General features: G+C 47.3%; 2 protein-coding genes across 9 annotated transcripts in view; both read left to right on the top strand.

Annotated features, from left to right (window-relative positions):
* Nucleotides 1-8739, top strand: part of LOC149347653 (uncharacterized) — a 50193-nt gene extending 41454 nt beyond the window's left edge. For 2 of the 5 annotated variants that reach the window (XM_089587276.1, XM_089587277.1), the window contains 4 exons: nucleotides 1630-1778; nucleotides 5805-5881; nucleotides 7783-7846; nucleotides 8664-8739. In XM_089587276.1, the coding sequence (XP_089443402.1) occupies nucleotides 1630-1778; nucleotides 5805-5821 (166 nt within the window). In that variant the 3' untranslated portion in view covers nucleotides 5822-5881; nucleotides 7783-7846; nucleotides 8664-8739. Of the gene's footprint in view, nucleotides 1-1629; nucleotides 1779-4889; nucleotides 4991-5804; nucleotides 5882-7782; nucleotides 7847-8663 lie in introns of those variants that run through there. The other 3 variants (XM_089587273.1, XM_089587275.1, XM_089587274.1) reach the window with 3 other exon arrangements.
* Nucleotides 8668-19062, top strand: part of LOC149347654 (multiple inositol polyphosphate phosphatase 1-like) — a 53652-nt gene continuing 43257 nt past the window's right edge. For 2 of the 4 annotated variants that reach the window (XM_089587270.1, XM_089587269.1), the window contains exons 1-3: nucleotides 8748-8774; nucleotides 14127-14239; nucleotides 16495-16568. The gene's annotated coding sequence lies outside the window, so the exon portion shown is untranslated. Of the gene's footprint in view, nucleotides 8775-12899; nucleotides 12988-14126; nucleotides 14240-16494; nucleotides 16569-19062 lie in introns of all 4 variants that reach the window. The other 2 variants (XM_089587272.1, XM_089587271.1) reach the window with 2 other exon arrangements.

Genomic DNA, 19062 nt, shown 5'->3' on the forward strand with positions numbered 1-19062 from the left:
GTGAGGCGAAAGCCTTGAACGCGGTGTTGCTGCTTGCGTCACTGATGCGTTGTTAAGACGTTAGGCTTCGCCTCTAAGACTGAAACGCGACAGCGTCTTCCAACGCTGCATCGCCCGTTCGGTTGTACACCTTGCTCGTCGGTAAATTGTCTTTTGAGGAAAGGAAATGTATCTGTCTCGCGTATCTCGGTGGACACCTCAACGTCGCCGTAACGGGAATGGAGGAAGATGGGAGTGAACGAAGACACCGTATTCACTAGACGCGCCTTTGTTCATTTCAAGCCATCCAGCTGGCATGGCGGAGTGGTAGCGTGCTCCTCTCGCTTCCGGATACCGGGGTTCGACTGCCGAACTCGACCAATTTCCTACTCGGTTTTATTTATTTATCTGGCCTGACTAGAACGGTTAATTAGGCTAACTGGGTAATTAAGCAATTAACTAAACTCAGTCCCACTTGGAGCATCACTATACGATCCCTTTAATTGGCTGCATGGTTACTAACCAAAGAACAATTCGTCCCGTTTGAAATTCGCTCACTGTGACGTCACGACCAATTGAAAAGCGTGACATTTCCGTCGACAACTCCTGCTTACAACGATGAGGCATTAAAGGCTTCCGCCTTTAAGCAGTACTTATTCTTCTAATCTCATGCCCAATCTGAACCGGTAACTCATCGATGTCTTCCCAAGCATCACATGTAATTCGCCCAATATTGGGAACGTATTGGCAAGTGCCGGCCCTGCAGTGGAGCAGAGTAAAGCCATCCAACTGCATTATTTGGCTGATTATACCTTTGCAGCTTGGGTTGTTCCCACTTTGGGAATACCCTTCGTTCATTGCCACTGCAGCATATTAAGAAGCTGGCTTTTTTAACTCGTCTATTTTTTACCACGCACTGCTGCTGCTGAAAGCGATGCGTCGCTGCTGAAAGCGATAGGCGCGAAAAATTTGCCTGCTCCGGTCACAAAATTGATGGTAGTTAAAAGGCACTTGCATGTGCTTGAGAAATCGCTGAGTTTAAAGGGGTCGAATGTGCGAAGCTTGCAGGTAGAGCATATGAAGTCCCTTTGGGCTAGCGTTTGAAATGGTGACGTAAAAGACGATTAAAATTGCGGCCTTCACGCTTCTCCACCACGCACAGCAGCCAGGTGGGGGACGCAGAATGACGTCATTGAAAATACGGGTACATCTCCAACCCATAAACGCTTACTTTCAAAGAAAAAAATGCCACCGAAGGCAAAGTTCGCCGAGACATGTTTGACAGCACCAAACGAGGCACGGCGAGGTGTGGTTGACTGCACCGATAGTTTAAAATCTTACCTTCTGTGACGTCACACCAAAACTACCCACTCTCCTCCGGAGCTTTGAGGAGAAGCCTAAATAAAATTCAATTCTCGATTACATCACTCTTTTAAATGCTAGCGCAAAAACCTCTTAGCGTGCTTTACCTACTGCCTGTATAGATTTGAATCATTGCATTTCGCGGAATTCTCAAAATGTGGTGCAGTTGCCTTTTAAGATAATATGAATACTGAAGGCATTGCTTTTTTTTCCACTTCGGTAAACACCAATTGCACATCACAAATTATTGGAACCCGTTCCTAACCGTATTTCTCTTGTTATGTGCAGTGGAAGAGGATGCAGTTTCTTCGTTGTCATGGAGACAACCCGCAGAACCATCATGCGTCATGTCCCTGCGTGTTCGTCTGGGGTCTCGCGTGGAGCGAGATCGAAGGCGGAGACAGCATGCGACATAGGGCGTTGCTCGAGGCAGCCTGGTACGAAGAACATTCACTGGTTGTATGCTGCGGCAACGCATACAGAACATAAGAAAAACAGCTTATGCTAAGGGCCTGGAATTCTTGTGGTCAGCAGATCATGCATACGCCATTCAGTAATTTCTGGCTGATTAATAGACTTCATTGTATGGAGGGTCATTTTTGTTTTCATATTTTTGCTTCTTGTTTTTTTTTTGCTTTCCTCAGAAGCTGTGGGGAGGTTTACATACTGATTTGCGAGCCGTCAGTGTACACCCAATGCTGTAAATGTCAGTTTATGCGTCGCTCGAAAGGATTAGTTTGCATTACATAGAGAGAGCTTATATTTGAAAAGTATAGATGGTGTATATTAGTGTTTATACACTTCCATTTGTTTATTTCAGGTAAAGTGTCTCCGCGAGGGGCAAAGTATATTTAAGGGTAGTATTTTAAGATCTCTGCTGAAATGGCTTTGCCTTTCGTTTGGATAAAAACTGCATTTTATTTTTTTGGAAAGCACAGAGCTGGCGCTGCGAACCTAGCGCAGGTCGTAACCGCTACCTGAAAGGCCGCATGCAAACACTCTGTAGAATCACTTTTAACGCGAGACCATTAGTACGCCCATGTCGGAAAGATTGTCCACGTCGCTGTTGGCTACCGTTTCAAGCCTTGCAGCCTGAGCACGAAGAGGAAATGTGGCGCCTGTCTAAGATGTCACGTGACCTCGTGACGTCGTTCCAAGTTCCCTACCGTCGCAGGTGGCTGCCTGAACACCGGATTGTGAGCAAACTGCCCGTCGTGGTAGATGCCATTTAAATGCATGACTGATCAAGAGCAGTTGCTCGGGGAGAAAAACCTGTGCCTAACAAGGCCCCCCCCGGTGGCAGCACCTGCAATCGCAGGGCAGTGGCGCATCGCGTAACCAACTGGCGGTTCAAGACGACGATTGGCTGAGCACCAACGTGACGTAAAGAACAAGAAAGTGACTACTGAAGCCCTGCGCCAGGAGTAGTATGAGGACTCCATGAGTGTGAAGTAGAGAATGAGGAATTCCGTATACATGGACATTAACTTATTACGCTCTAGCGTCGTAGCCTTAAAGCGGGGCTTAAGAATCCCCACCAATTTTTTTCGCGATATTCAAGGTAGCTCAACTGCACAGGGGCCACTTTGTTCCGTCGGGAGCAAAAAATTCAGGGGGCACTTTGACTGTCTAAAGTGCGTAGAGACGAAAGCGTTTTCCGAACCACTTTCGCTGCTTCTGTGGCACTAGTGGCGTCACATATAATTGAGTACTAATTACTAAGTGATATGAGAAATCATATTTAATGGTTAATTACTGATTAATGCCTGAATCCTAATTAACTGCTAATTAATGGCGCTTCAGCTTTGCCTTTAGCAGTGGAACGCGACAGCGTGTTGTAGCGCTGCCAGGGAGTCCACGGAACGCCACCACCCGTTCGGCGCGATGCCTTGCCCTTTGAACGCAACACTTTTTGAGGAAAGGAAATGGCGCAGTAATTCTCTGTCATCTTGGTGGACACCTGAACCGCACCGTAGAGGAAGGGAGGAAGTGGGAGTGAAAGGAGACAATGGGCCCGTAATGAAGAAAATGAAAATTGTATTTGAGGAAAGGAAATTACGCAGTAACTGTCTCACATATCTCGGTGAACATCCGTCAAAATTCAGGGGGGCAATTTTTTGACTTAAAGTGTGGTCACTGATGTGTGGTTAAGATGTTAGGCTTCGCCTCTAAGAGTGGAACACGACAGCATCTTGCAACGCTGCCAGGGAGTCCAGAGAACGCCATTGCCCATTCGGTTCTACGCCTCGCCTCGCTCGTCGGTAACATGGTTTTTGAGGAAAGGAAATGTATCTGTCTCTCATATCTCGGTGGACACCTAAACCTCGCCGGAAGGGAAGGGAGGAGGATGGGAGTGAGCGAAGACACCGCATTCATTAGACGTGCCTTCGTTCATTAAAAACCATCGAGCTGGCATGGCCGAGTGGATAGCATGCTCGTCTCGCACGCCGAAGACCGGGGTTCGATTCCCGAGCTCGACCGATTTCCTAATCGGTTTTGTTTATTTATATGGCCTGACTAAAAGTTAATTAGGCTAATTGGGTAATTAAGCAATAAACTAAGCTCAATCCCACTGACTTGGAGCATCACTATACGATCCCTTCAGTTGGTTGCATGGTTACTAGCCAAAGTACAATTAACCCCGTTTGAAATTCGCGCACTGTGACGTCACGGCCGTTTCGGCCAATTGAAAAGCGTGACATTTCTGTCGACAACTGCTGCTTACAACGATGAGATATTAAAGGCTTTCGCCTGAAAATAACAAACCTCTCCCCCCAAACTCCGTTTCGAGCCGTGCCAGTCTGCGTGGGGGCACAACCTAACAAAGCACTTCTGTGTTCAAACGAGCCCAATGCACCAGTATCACCACCAGAAAAGTTTTGACGGGTGACGCCCCCACGCAAAGCGGCACGGGCCGGAACTTGAAGAAGGGGTCTGTTACTTTTGCCCTCGACGGTACTCGAACGCAAACGCTTAGCAGCAGTATAGTCAGTCTGAGAATTGACTCTAAGGAGGATCCAGTGACTCTGAGTAGAAACAGATTCACCTTGGAGTGCTCCCCTTCGTTAACGCGCTCAGATCTGCGAGTGCTCCCCCCCCCCCCTTCAGAAAACTGATCATCCTGGTCAGGCCTCCTTTCTCTCGACGGTGGGTCATCAGTAGATGGTGATTCATTTTTACTCACGTTATTTATGGAGTCATTTGTGCTGTTCTGTCGCTGACTGGCTGTTGGCACATCGCTGGAAGCTCGCACATGCGGCTTGCCTGTCAAGAGTGGGATCACATCATGGCGGACGTCGCAGCTTCCGGACTACGCGCGGAAGTTTCTGTTTTGGTTGAGAGCTTCTGCTTATGTAAAATTATTTTTGCAGCACTTCAAAACAAATATTTTAAAGAACTTTAAAGTTCCTGCCAGAAAAAGAGCAATAGTAACAGTATGAGTAAATGTATAAAGTGAGTATAAGGGCTTTCTTATACTCCTGTGTTACCGTCACTGCTAATTTTTTTTTATGACTGACAAATTCTGAGATAGGATTTACCCTATGCAGGGGAGCCAAAGCCCCGGTTCTTCGTGTGAGATACCTGCGTCGCTCATGGACGCCCACCCTGGGAAGCTGTCCATCCCATCATTCGTTCCACTACAGTCCCGGTGAGTGATTGTTGCTTAGTATAAGTGAACAGTGGTTGAGATCTCAGCTCTAGCTTTTTGACACTGGAATTATTTTATTCACCTCACAACTTGCCGGAAACGTTCGTAGCACGAACACCGTAGCAGAGACGCTCAGCGTTGGATGACCAACATGAACACGAAGATTTTTTTACAGCAGCATGTTGACTTGTTGTAGTCATTAACAAATGTGACAAAGAAGCAGGAGGTGTCTAATGCCTGCTACTGTGCCTCAACAACAAATTATGTAGTTTAGCATGTAAGAAATGAAGACAACTTTAAATATTATAGAAAAAGAAAAAACACATCAACTACCGTCCTAAAGAGGAAAATGCAACAGCAATTAGATAGCCTGATATGTCGTCTACAATGAGTGTCTAATGCTCTTCTTGTGATTTTTCCGCCAAAAATCTAGTTCGGACTGGTTGCATTGCATTAGGAGAAAATTAGGAGTGGCGGAGGGCAAAAATACGAGAGAAAAAAAATTCTTGTCTTCTCTGGACTAGATTGCATGACATCGTCTATTCTAGTACATTCACAAATAATAAGTGAAGTCCAGTGTGGCTATAAAATGTGCTGAAAAGTAGGGGCTTGCTCCTCCCTTTACTCAGCTATGGAGACGATTAGAAACGTTAAATTCTTGTAAAGGATCAGTTCGGTTTACAATATTTAGGCCCATGTCTAAGCATAGCAAGCAATCAAGAAACCTAAAATTCTGTCTTTGGATTTATAATACAACCTGCGCAATTTTGTCACGCGGTACATTCGCCAGAATACACCTTTATCGATATTTCAGGAGGACGAAGAAACTAGGGAAAGGACCCAGGAGGCCGCACTGATTAAACCACGGGTCTCTTACTTTCACACACCATGGTAAGTCCCCCTCAATGCTGTTTTAAGACAATGCACCTAAATTTTAAACAGCAGGTACAGACAGACGATGATAGACTTGGACAAGACCACCAGTTTGTGGGTCTTGACCAAAGAAAAAGCTCAATTCAACTGCTCTGTCTTCGACGTCAGGGCTTCCTGGTTTAGTTTTGAAAGACCACTTTTTCCAGAAGTGCCAAAGCTGTCTTCTCCACCTTGGCCGGTTGCACAGCCGTTGATTTCAAGTTTTCCTTCTCAGCGAAGAGTTCCTTCGGAACGGTGGCGAGCCCACCGTGCTTGTCAAGATTTGCTTTCTCGAAACTTTATGTGATTATGTTACGAAGTTGTGTTTCATTGTTCATACTCAAAGCAGCTTGGGCACGCAAGTCCTTTGTAATGCGGAGCTTTTCGTTGGGGCTGCTTTTCTCCACCACAGAGAAATAAATTTTTAGCAGCTCTAATAATCTTTAGACCAGTTCTTCGAAACTCCCCTAGACTTTTAGAAGTATGGACCAGGCTTTTTGATTATTCGATTAGTTTCTTTGTAGAGAATCCGCAGGATCCAAAACAAATCATTTATTTCTGCCAGTTCAGTCGTCGTTCGGTACGCTATACTGCTAGGCTCAAAGAAAAGTGTAGTGCAAATTAAACCTTTTGGCTCGGCCGTTTACCGAGTTCATTTGTGAGCGACCAACCAGTATCGATAACTAATGTGTCCTACAGCCCCCTCGGAAAAGGTACTGGCACTTATAGCAGTGGTAGAGCACGAATGAGGCACGACATCTGCAGTGCTATCCATGTATATCGCACGATGAGTGTTTCTCCACGGCATGCAGGGTCCCCTACGTTGCACAGGTAGATGCCCTTTGTACGTGAGCACAAGCGGAGAACAGGAGCAGGTTCACCTTTCAGTACTCCCCGTCGTTCACGTGATCAGCCAACCTTTGTATAATATCCGAAGTCCAGCAGTTGTTGCTCGGTCGCTATCACGGTGGCCTTTATTCGATGCCACTCCCCACAGTGCCAGACATGTTAGTTGGTGGTTATACCGACGGTGTGCCTCACAAGTTAACTATCGTAACCGGTTCCACCAAACGCAAAGCGCCTCCAGGTTAGAAATCCGAAAAATGTTTTAAGGCTGCGACGCATGGTTCATCATGTCTCCTAGATTAGCATCAGGGGCTATCCAGAATATGCACTGCAGGGTTGCCATACGTCTCTGTGTCACTATACGCGGTTCTGGACCACCTGATAATTTGACTCGAGGCGTCGTACATGGTATGTTTGACAACAAAGCCGTATTGTGACAAATGCGGCAAAAAGACGGACAAAAAGCCAAATTTGGTTCTAATGCTTCACTACCTAAGCGAGAGCTCTAGACGAATTCATCGCGGGGAGATTCATAAGTAGTCGCTCTATTTTGAGCATCCTGATGAATGGTCGACAGCATCAAACTGATGCCGCAGGCCTTGACAGCTCTTCGTGGATGCCGTTACTCTCTAATCTCTATCCAAAGCACCGATCTCGTCAAGAGCAGTGGTAGAATTATCCAGGAATCGAGACAGAGACAGTTTATAGCAGCTCGTATGTAATTATGCGAATATGGAGTCCATAACATAAGAAAAAATATATAGAAATCTCATCCAGTTACAAATCTATATCTTGTGACTTGTCTCTGCGGAGTCCATAAGCATTCCACATTATTTGCATTTGATTTCTGCACAGTGTACAATACGCCATACGCGCTCTCCCGACTCCGTATGCATAATACTGACTGCATAAATTCTATGGAAACGTAGGGAAATTTTCAGCAAGGTGACCCCTCCTGACGCGCATCTCCTGTCGTAGTATGTCTTGCGTGTTGCGCTAAGGTGGACGCTGCATTCTGCTTCATCCATTCGCAGACCGGAATGTGCCTACGACCGGTGTTTGCTTCTCCTGCAGCCGTCGCCATACTGCTGAGACGAGGTTAGTAATATTGGCAACAATGTTCTTGCCGTGCTATCTCAACTAATTTGCCCATCTGCCTAGCCCATAGAAGAGACGTGCTGGACATATCCCTGTGTGCAAAGTTGAAAAATTTAACTGTCTGGCGTGCTATCTGAACTGCTCCTCATTGTGGCTTGCCGTCTTGTAGAGTGGTTCTTGTACAGGCGCTAGCAATGCGACAGCAAACAAACTTTTTGAACAAAAGTGCGTTTTTTTAGCTTTTCTTCCGCTAAATATGAGAACGAATATTCGATATTATACGCCCAGAAGAAAATTTGTTAGACAACAGAAAAAACTGTGCTCACCAAATAAAATTTTCCATTAATCGGGAAATGAATGCTCATAATTTGTTCCTTGTCATATTTCACCCGACTGTACAAGTTTTGTAAACTATGAAATTATTCGCCCGCCTCTGCCGGTTTCATCACGAACACGTTGAGCAAGGTGTCGCTGTCGACCTAGCACTTAATTTCTCGCGTTTAGCAGAACCATGGACGTTAGTGTCTTGTACTTGCCACTACCCCCTTCTCCCTATAACCACTGCTTTTCACCACCTTCGTCCTAGACACCCCACTTCCCAGCATTCCCAACGCAGCAAAGCTGCTCTCTCAAGTTGCTGGGAGCTAATGAGAGCTCCATAGGTTGGCCACAGAACTGCGGCCCGTCCTCTCTGTGAATGTCTTGTCAGTGCGATTCGCAGATATCCGCACCTGTCGGCAGCACAACTGCATATTCAGTGAGTTCAGTTTGATTTCCGATGCAGGATGCCCATCACCTCCTTGTCCATCTCTTTCAGTGTGACCACCCGCTCAACACCCGTCATCCCCGGAGAAGCCTGACAAGACAACCTGTGGAATACCTGCGCCGCGCGCGCGTGGTAGTGGTCGTCACTCAGTCCAACAGACGGGTGAGGGACTTAAGACACGAGTGCGTTCAGGAAGATCCGTAGATGATCCTTGGATCATCTAATTGAAAGTTCAATGTATAGGGCACGCTAGAGCGTGAAGTATATTTTTTAACTAAAATGCTTCCATCCTACACGACCGTGGTCGCAAAGATGGTTCCACAAGAAACTGTTCTAAACTTAGAGCTCTTGGTTACTTGGCGCTACGGTTACGTAAAGCCATGGTGTCACTGCGGTAGGCTTAAGATCGGAATTGACGATTGCGCGACCGGATTCTCCCTGGCGCCCTCTTCCGCCTAGTGCATGCCTCTTCATCTTAGTTTTGTCGCCGTAACAACGCGACTGATGATTTGGCCTCCGTTTATATCGCATCCATTATTCCATACATAAATGTAAAGATCAGTCGTAATGCGAAATGGCGGTCAAGAATGACGATGAACCCGTTTAGATGTAGCATAGAAGCCTAGTTCATTGCCCGCCCCGCTGGAATGGGCTTAAATTAGTTCTCCTATTTTCGCGCTATTCAGGGGAAAATATCGAATTCTAACATATTTCGCGGAACCTCTCGATAGACACCACAGTTTTAGTTTATGATATTCCTTGTTTGGAGATCAGTAATATTATTCGCTGTGTTGTTTGCTCATTCCATTAAAATCGCTCCCCTTATGTAATACCCCTGATATAAGGGGGCCTTTAAGGAAAATAAACTGAACTGAACTGAACAGTTGTAAGGGCAGAATATTAGAGATTTGATCATTTTCTCTTTAAGAATACCCTGGAATCCTAGAATATGGGAGACAAACGAAGTTCTGCCGATGCCTTGAGAAGCTTGCATGCTTCCACATCCGCCCAATACAATTCGGGCTAGACGAGCTAAGCCTCTGGCACTCATGGTAACATGGGACAAGCCGCGTTACTGCCACCTCTACAAAGTAATTTCCCAGTACTTGCTGGGGTGTAAAGCTAGTGTTTCTTTGAATCAACCTCTTCAGAAAACACTTCGCTCGATATTATACGGAACCAGGTTACGCATTGATAACAAGCATATTTTCTGTGTCCTTTCAGAGACACTGCGAGAAAAAGCCACCTATATTAACGACGCCACGAAAAAGCTGATACAATCATAAAAAGAAGGCAGTGCGGGTCGTTAAATAAGGAGAGAAGGGAGTAATGGCCAGGAGGTGTAGGGGAGGGGAAAAAAGGGGCGAGCGGGCACAGGACTCTGCAGCACGAGACACGGACTGCAGCAAGAAGGTTTGGTTTGGTTTATGGGGGGGGGGGGGGGGGGGGGGGGGGGGGGGGGGGGGGGGGGTTATGGCTCAGGCTATGCGGGACGCCGTAGTGAAGGGCTACGCAAAGTTCGACCACTTAGGCTTCTTGAACGTGCACTGACCTCGCACACTACACGGGCCTCTAGAATTTCACCTCCGTCAAAATTCAACCACCGCGGCCAGGATCGAACCCGGGTTTTAGGGTCAGCAGCTGACTAAGTGTCATGGGAGCCGCAGCTGCGCGAAAGCCCGCATGCTTACACTCTGGGGAGGCTCAGCAAAAAATATAAGAAGGTCGTTCCTATAACTTATTTTTCAAACTTAAAATCAGCACTTTAGTTTAGATGCATTACTCCAGTCAACCAAGTGGTGAAGCGAGACGCTGAATCTCGCAGTAAGAACCTTGCGCAGCTGATGAGAGTGGCCGCACATAGCTAGCCACATCGCATCACCAACTATCCTAGTGAGATAGTTGTACCTGACGAGGACACTCACAACGGAGCCGAGCAAATCCTTATGTGCTTTTCGCCAGATCAGACTGCTGTGTCGCGCCTACAGCCTGCACTGAACAGTTCCTTTTCAACTGTCACAACTGTTCCAACGTCAACCCATTACTCCCTATACCTCCTGGAACACTTTTTGTTCTAGACATCTGCCAATTTGATGACTTCCACCTGCTTGCTTCAGATATAATATATAGCGCTGTAATCTCCACATATGTTGCAAAGCAAAAGATGGCCGGCAGCTGCAGCCAGCTGCGACAGGAAGCACGGCGAACGGCAGAGGTGGACAGCGCCGAGAAGCGCAGGCGTCGGACGGGATAAAGATGCTAGGGTCGACGGGAGTAGAGTCGCAGTTAATAGAGATCACGAAGTCGTCAGCCCAGGTCATTTTGGCGCTCGTGGTTGCGGTAATGCCCACTGGCTCTTCGCCGAAGTGGACAAGTTCACCTCGGCACGAGTGCAATCGATGACAGCGTGATGTTGGGAGAGAAAATCCCCTAAGATGACGTCTTGAGAGGACGACGAAAAGCCCCGATAAGTAGCGAATTTGCGACGCGACGCGAAAAACCAGCCAGCGGCACTGTTTGTCGCTTAAGAAAGATATAGCAGCGCCGATGTCAGCCAGTGCGATGCATCGGTGCTCTGCTTGGTTCATATTCGATGGAGAAAGTCCAGGCCTTGAACAGGACAGCTCGTTTCTTTGACAGATCAAGCAGTTTGTCTGTGAGGAAATTGCTCGGACTCTGTTGCTTGTTCCCGCTGTACCGAATCCATCTAAACTGGCTCCGACACTCCCGCACGTTTTCGGGCGCAAGTGTGCGCGGCGCTACCATCGGTTTGCTCCCAGCCTCCTGTTGGAGCGCGGTTTACCTACGCCGAAGCCGTCAAACCTTTCGTTTCGTTTCACCTCCATCATGGTCTACCTTGTTTCCTCCCACCCGACCACCACCTCAACGTTTGTACCAACGACGGACAACGAACAACCTCCCTATTTGTTATGCCTGCGACATTGTCGCCAACGTGATGCGCCCAGGCCGCCACCGGGCCCTGCCACCAGTTGCCGCTGCCAACCCTCAAAGCCTTCTTCTTCACAAAGATAAAACAGGCTTTACTTGCAGCAGTATATCTGTTGCGAAGGCTGGGCACAGAATTCAGACAGGTCCGCGCTTCAACAATTGCCGCTCTCGTCTCGCGACGCGTGATCCCTCTGCCGCTGCAGCTGCCGCACATCTTAATCTTTACAACTGAAGTACACCTCTCTTCCAAAAACTGGCGCAGAGTTCTCGCTCAGTGCTCAGTGGAGAGAGAAAACTCAGAGCTAAGAATGTGAAATTTTTAGTGGCATGAAAGAGCGAGTTCCAGCTGAGACCTCGGTTAGGTATTCGGTGCCTTTTATGCGAAGCATACTACTTTAGCTACCACTTCAGCCCTTCACCGTGGTTATGCGCCTCCAAATCACGTGATACATGACGTCACACCACGTGACACGATGACGTCACGACAGTAGAGAAACGGGGCCCCACTTCGCGCCGTCGCTGTGGTTGTGCGCCTCCAAATCACGTGATACATGACGTCACACAACGTGACATGATGACGTCACGACAGTGGAGAAACGGGCGCCCACCTCGCGCCGTCGCTGTGGTTGTGCGCCTCCAAATCACGTGATACATGACGTCACACCACGTGACACGATGACGTCACGACAGTGGAGAAATGGGGGGCCCGCCTCGCGCCGTCGCTGTGGTTGTGCGCCTCCAAATCACGTGACACGATGATGCCACACCACGTGACACGATGACGTCACGGCAGTTGAGAAACGGGGGCCCACCTCGCGCCGTCGCTGTGGTTGTGCGCCTCCAAATTACGCGACACGATGATGCTTCGCATTCTCCAGGCTTAACCAAGTTAAGCCTCAGCCCGTTTTTTATTGCGAAGGCATTGTGTGGCTCGTCGCCAACGCAACCGGGTGGTGTTTGACGTCGCCGTGTCATAAAACACACAATTTCTTCGGAAGGCGCGGAACTGAAACAAGGGCTTTCCATTTGCGAGGGGCGTGCCCGCATCCTATAGGCCAGAAAACCTCTTCTATTCCTTTACATAGGCCACAAAACAGCGTTGCTACTTGGAGAACAAAGGTGCACTTCTTACATATGCGTCGCCTTATGACTCTGAGTTAATGAGTAGGTGAGTGATTAGAAAGGAAGATTGAAAATTCAGTAAGCGAGTAAACAATACGCCGGAAATAAAAATAGAAAATAATGCTCTCGCATCTAAACCGTGTATGTAGTCTTAAGTGCCCTTCGTAAATTTTTTTGCGACACGCGTGGCAACAATCTTATGTGTCGTTTTCGCAGGATGCTGTCGGCTCTTCACTGCGTAGCAGTCGCCTTGTTCGTCCTGAACTTCGGCGTCTATGCTGCATATGCTGCAGGATAACGGGTGGTAAGTGTAATTGGTGGTACTACTCACTGCATTTACTCTCTGTTCCACGGGGCCACACATTCTTACTCAACTAGCGAGCACCTTCTTAACCAGCACCTTCTTGTCTAATGAGCACCTTCTTTCTGAACTAACGGGAGTGGAGCGCTGTGCGCGCTGCATGAACACTGTTGCCCGACTACATTGAGCGCCATTCGTGCCCACAGCTGCTGGGTTCGACGATGTGGCGAAATTGGTTTCAGGATCCACGAGTGCGATTGGCACTTCTCTCCCGGGATCACACGCTCGTTGACCAGCACACAGTATGGGAGCAAAATAAAATGCACGTCATGCGTGAAATAACGTTTGACGCCGTTTGCTTCATGTCACTCTTTACAACGATTGCGGACAAGAGGATATTAACGACTTTGAAATATATACTCGCGCGTTACTTATATGGAATAGATGGTGGAAAAACAGCGCAAACTAAGACAGAGAACACAGAACAAGAGGGGAGACACTGTAAGCGCTTGTAGTGTCTACCTTCTTGTTCTGTGTTCTCTGTCTTAGTTTGCGCTGTTTTTCCATTATGAATTCACACCAACTAGACCAAATGTCTGCTTTGCTGTATAGAGTAGTCAATATTACAGATAAATCCTTCTTAGTGCGTGCGCGCGGGCATGCGTGTATGCGTGGATCACTGCAAAATGCAAAGCTCAAATGTAAAACCTGATGGCTGGCGACTTGGTAAAATGGACTATAATATCAGGCAGGCCAAGTGATCGAAATAAACACGTTGTCTGGAGTACGATTGTTGGCTGCATGCTATTTTCATGGTAGACTATAACTATTCCCCACTTTTGATGTGCGTCTTAAAATAAACAAACTCTTCGGACGACTAATGTCGTCGTTTAGCGGTTTTTAATTGAATTACGCAATGGGCCAGACCAGTGCTTTTCTTCTATCGAAATTCATCGATATGAGCGTCGTAAGCACACTTAGTTTCCAGAGCGCAGTCGCGTAAATAGGAACATAACGTCGCTCACTGGTTGTGGCACGCTTTCTCTCATTGTTGGATGTGACGTGTCTTTGTTATTCATTTCGGTTTGAAGAGATGCAGTGTGTTTTGATGACAGTTTTCAAAAAGCTCCGCTCTTTCACAGCCATCAAGCAGCCGGGAGGTTTCGCGTCATCGAACCCACTCGGGGCCGGAACCCATGGTTGTTGCAAGTTGCTCCCATCATCTTCGCCAGCCTTCCTCACACTACACGGACGGGTGAGTGACTGTTGATGAGAGCTAATGTGGTTTTTCAGCGCAATTTTATTCGAATACGTATGAGTGGCTCTTAGCAATTTTTCCACAGCGGAATATTCTGAGATTAGCGAAGGACCCTTTTAGGCTCCTTGCAACATTCTTAAAACAACTTCAGGATTCGATGATGTGGCACAGTGCCTTTTAGGACCGACTAGAGACGTTGGCACATCCTTTCCGGAACCCCTAACATTGCGCATAGTGTATATTTCCGCCCTACCCCTATCCTTACTGTCGCTCCCGCCAGCGTACTGTGCAAAGTCGGTGCACATTTAAGAACCCCAGGTGGTCGAAATTTATGGAGCCCTTCACAACGGCGTCCCTTATAGCCGGAGTCGCTTTGGGACTTAAAGCCCCCATAAACTTCCACCTAAACCAACTCTGGCTCCTTCCTCTCTTTCCCTCTCCATGCCCTTTTATTCCTGTTTGCCACAGCTCAGGTGCTTCATGTTTAGATTTTAGATGTCGCGGCTGGCATCTTTGCCTTCCATTGTTAGTTTTAGTTATAAATAGCCAATAACAACAAAAGAGCTAACTAATGTTGTCTCGTGACACTTTTGTATTTGTGAATGTGGTAAGAAATAAGTTGAATTCAAGGACGCGGGTTCGATCCCGGCCGCGGCGGTCGAATTTCGATGGAGGCGAAATTCTAGAGGCCCGTGTACTGTGCGATGTCAGTGCACGTTAAAAAACCCCAGGTGGTCGAAATTTCCGGAGCCCTTCACTACGGCGTCTCTCATAGCCTGAGTCGCTTTGGGAAGTTAAACCCCTTAAACTAAGCTAAACTAACTAAACCACTAAGGCATGTCACAGGGTGATAATTGTTCTTAATCCTAGCAACGGAAATGTTGTTTTAAAGGGAGCTGCATAGGTACAATGTGTGCAAAATTATTTTCTGAAATTTTCGAGAATACAATTTATACCGTATGGCCGTTTTATCGCGTAGGTCTTAAATGCCAGGCTGAGATAACGTGCGGATAACTGACTCTGCGAACCGCGGGCCCTTCCGGCTCCTCCCATCGACCTCTCACTGTAAATAGGAATAAAAGTTTTCCTCCTCCTCCTCCCCACTAAAGCCTATCAAAGATTTTGGCTGGTTCAGTTAGCGCCCGTCATTTCGGACGTGATTTAACTACGTTGTCTACCATGTGCAAGGATGATTCAACCCACTTGAGTGGTCTAGGAATGCGCTTTCATGAGTGTTGTGTTCACTGTATTGTCAGTGCAAGTTATAGAATCTCAGGAGGTAGGGATTTTAATCGACAGTTCTCCACTACAGAATCTCTTATGTAGTGGTTGGGCATTTCAGTTTTTAGTTTTTGGACATTCGATGTACTTTTTTCAATGTTTATTTGAGAACCGTTTCTTTTGGCGGATATCCTCGACGAATGAACTACCAACAGTATCCGGGGATTTCGTGTCGCAATCCTGTGTGGTCAAAAGTCGCTTAGTCTCTCTCAGCATTTATGCACCGTGAAGAGTTTCTTTAGAAGTATTCAACGTAGAAATGCTAGAAACGGGGGTTGTGCTTAACGTGTTGCTACAATCGGTATAAATTAACCCAAATTAAGTTCATTTCTAAGAGCTAGGCTGACATGTTATTGTCGGGTGGCTGCGCTGGATTCAGTGAGAGCGCGGAGCATATTGATGGCAGAGATGGAAGTGCCACTTAATCGTGGCGGTAGCCAGAACATATTTGTGCCACCTATAGACGGTTTCGTGTCATTGTGCAGTTGATAAACCTGCTCAGCCAGCTAACTGGCCTAATATGGTGATAATAGTGAATAAGCAGGGCTTAGCTATAACTTCCGGTGAGGGTGTGGTGCTCACCGCTCTGCAAAGGCGTGTACGCTAGCGGAATTTTCAACTTGAGTGTAACCCGTACTCGACAGCCAGCCAGCTGTGCATTGCATGACAAGAATACGGACCTCACAAAAACTGAATTCGGCGTACTTTTGTCGGGCCCCTTTTTTCGTTCAAACCGAACGGACGAACGACAGTTACAGCTGCTCATGTGTCTCTTCCGGCACTAGACACCGCGATTCTCAATTTTGGAACAGAAACTGCGACGCGATTTTTGTTCGAGTAGAAACTTTCAGTAAGTTTGTATGTCTCGGAAAACGCAATACACGAACGAAGGATTTAGTTGTACAGTTGCGACCACTTCTAGAATGTTTAGCCACGTACCCTGTCATTTTTGTATTTTCCTCCACTTTCAGCGTTCGGGAACCGACCACCGTGCCGAGCTGACCCCGAGCCATCCGAAGAGACAGCGAAGCTCTCCACTTCCAAGGTTAACCCTTTTTCCATACTTTGTCGGCACACGTTGAACTTAGCAAAGCGCAATTAAAAGACAGGAACATAGAAGAAGAAGCACACAGGACAAAAGCGTTTGTCCTGTGTGCTTCTTCTTCTATGTCCCTGTCTTTTAATTGCGCTTTGCTAAGTTCAACATGTATTACGAACTCGCCCAACTTTCTGCATTGGTCGAAACACCTTGCGAGCGAACTGTGTGTGCGATAGCTTCTTCAATAGGAGACAGCGACGAAAGAATAGAGCAGCTGAGGGCCATTTGTTGAACTAGAAGACCCCCCCCCCCCCCCCCCCACTAAACCAATGACGAGGAGGAGGAAGAACAGCAAACGCCGGGCGGTTAACCGGAATAATAATCGGTTTTCTATGGAAAGGGGTGAGGGGGTAAAGAAATGAAAGAGAAAAGAGAGTAGCAGAAAAGTAAAGCCCCTCTAAAAAGTCAGTGTTCATTGAAGGCACAGCTTATCGTGCAGGCCAGAAGTTCGCGTGAAGCGGAGCAGTGAGGCCTTCGCCGCCGACGATCGCCGCGGCCAACGGCCGAGAATCTTTTCCGTCAGTGGACGTGGATCTAGACGCTCCGGCGCACGCCTGAGAGACTGCCTTTTGGCGCTGTAGGCAGGGCAGTCACAAAGAATATGGGTTATAGTCTCGTCATACCTGCAGATGGCTCATGCAGGGCTATCAGTCATACCGATTAACAAAGAGTAATGGTTGGTGAAAGCTAAACCAAGCCAGAGGCGGCACAGGAAAGTCTTCACGTCGTGGTAGGCTGGATTCAAGCCGGAGCTTGATATCTGGATCCAAGGATTTAAACGTGAATTTGAAATTGGCCGGAAATCCACGCGGCAAGCGTGATGTACCGCGCAAGCGCGCGAAGCCTGCCCGCTGTGCCTGGTCTCGAAATGGCGATTGACACAGGATCGCCGTCGTGGTGACATTTTCGCGCGACCTTATCTGCGCGGTGATTGCCTGCTATGCCGATGTACCCCGGTAGCCATTGGTCGATAATGTCATGTCCTTTGTTGATGGCAGGGTGATGTAATTGTCGAATTTCCGCGACCAGTTCTCCATGGGCTCTACGGCGGAAAGCCCCTTGTAAGCCTTGGAGGGCAGCTTTGGAATCGGTGAAGATAGACCACCGCTTAGGGTGCTGCTGATTTATGTGTTCAATGGCTACACGAAGCGCGGTAGTTTCTTGCGGGGATGACCACGGAGCCCGCAGAACTGATAAGGTTCACTGAGCCGTCAGTGTAGACGTGCAGCCTGTTTGCATGGTGCTGATGGAAATATTCAAGAGTGACTTATTTTAGTTCTATCGGCGAGAAGTCGATGTTCTTCCTGATGCCATATATTGAAAGAAGCATACGGGGATTCTGCAGGCTCCAAAGTGGCAAGGGCGGTCTAGAGGCGGGTGTAAACTTGGACGGCAGAATGGCGCGATGTGCTTCAGTGACGTCTGTAAATGATGTTCGTGGCTTGGTAATGAAAAGACTGGCAGGTTAATGAGAGGGAACCCGGAATATGTGTTGGAAATGTGCCCTGAGTGCGTCAACTGTTAGGCAGGTAGGGATTGGTTGCTCCTGGGCGATAAGTACAGATGCTTAAAAAGTGAAAAAAAAAAAGTTCTATCATGCAAAACTTCATAAAAGCTTCATCATAAAATTTTATACAAATATTATACACATGTCAAACAAGGTCGTAGACTTTCTCATATTTATCGTGCTGTCTTTATTGGACAAAAAGTGTGTGAGGTTATTATTGCATTATACAGACAGCATTTCTTCATTAGGGTAAGCGAACTTTTTGTTGTTCTCGTTGTTACTTGAAGCTCTTGGAACCCATTCACGCATTAAGTCCCGCATAAGCACGCTCAAGAAATTTTTTCTTGGCCTTATGCAAAGATACAGAGATCGTATACAATCATGTAACAGATAAATAATTTTAAAACAAGGGAACGGAAATGACGGGCTCGTTTGACGTGCATATAAAGGAAGCCAACACCCACTGAAACCAAGGTACATAGGAGAATGTTTTTTTTTTATGCCGTTGATCCATGGGAGAATGATAATTATAATATCAGGCAACTGTACGTGGCTTGGCGTCTGTAACGTTGTGTGCGTTCTGGACACTCGGTACTCACCTTGCCGCCCTGGAGAATGGTAGTTAATGATTGATTCCGAGAGTTTGCTCACCCAATGAATACTGCGGCCTATTCCTGCAGTGCCGCGAGTCTGCCATAACATTGTCAGCGCTAACGCAAGCAGGCCACATCTCGCTCATACCAGCCCACCTACCTCAAATCGATATTCAGGCGTCCACTGGTTCACCCAGGGAGCCAGTTATCCGCATTTCCTTTGTTTAAAAATCATCGCAGTCAAAAACGTTCTCAACGCCAACTCCAATCAGCACAATCAACGCCGATAGCCTATGGCGTCAGTGCCGCGTGTTTGCCTCAACATTGTCGCGTGCAGCGC

The sequence above is a fragment of the Amblyomma mixtum genome, chromosome 4 (assembly GCF_055824585.1).
Source record: "Amblyomma mixtum isolate Tamu chromosome 4, ASM5582458v1, whole genome shotgun sequence".
In the NCBI taxonomy this organism is placed as follows: domain Eukaryota; kingdom Metazoa; phylum Arthropoda; class Arachnida; order Ixodida; family Ixodidae; genus Amblyomma; species Amblyomma mixtum.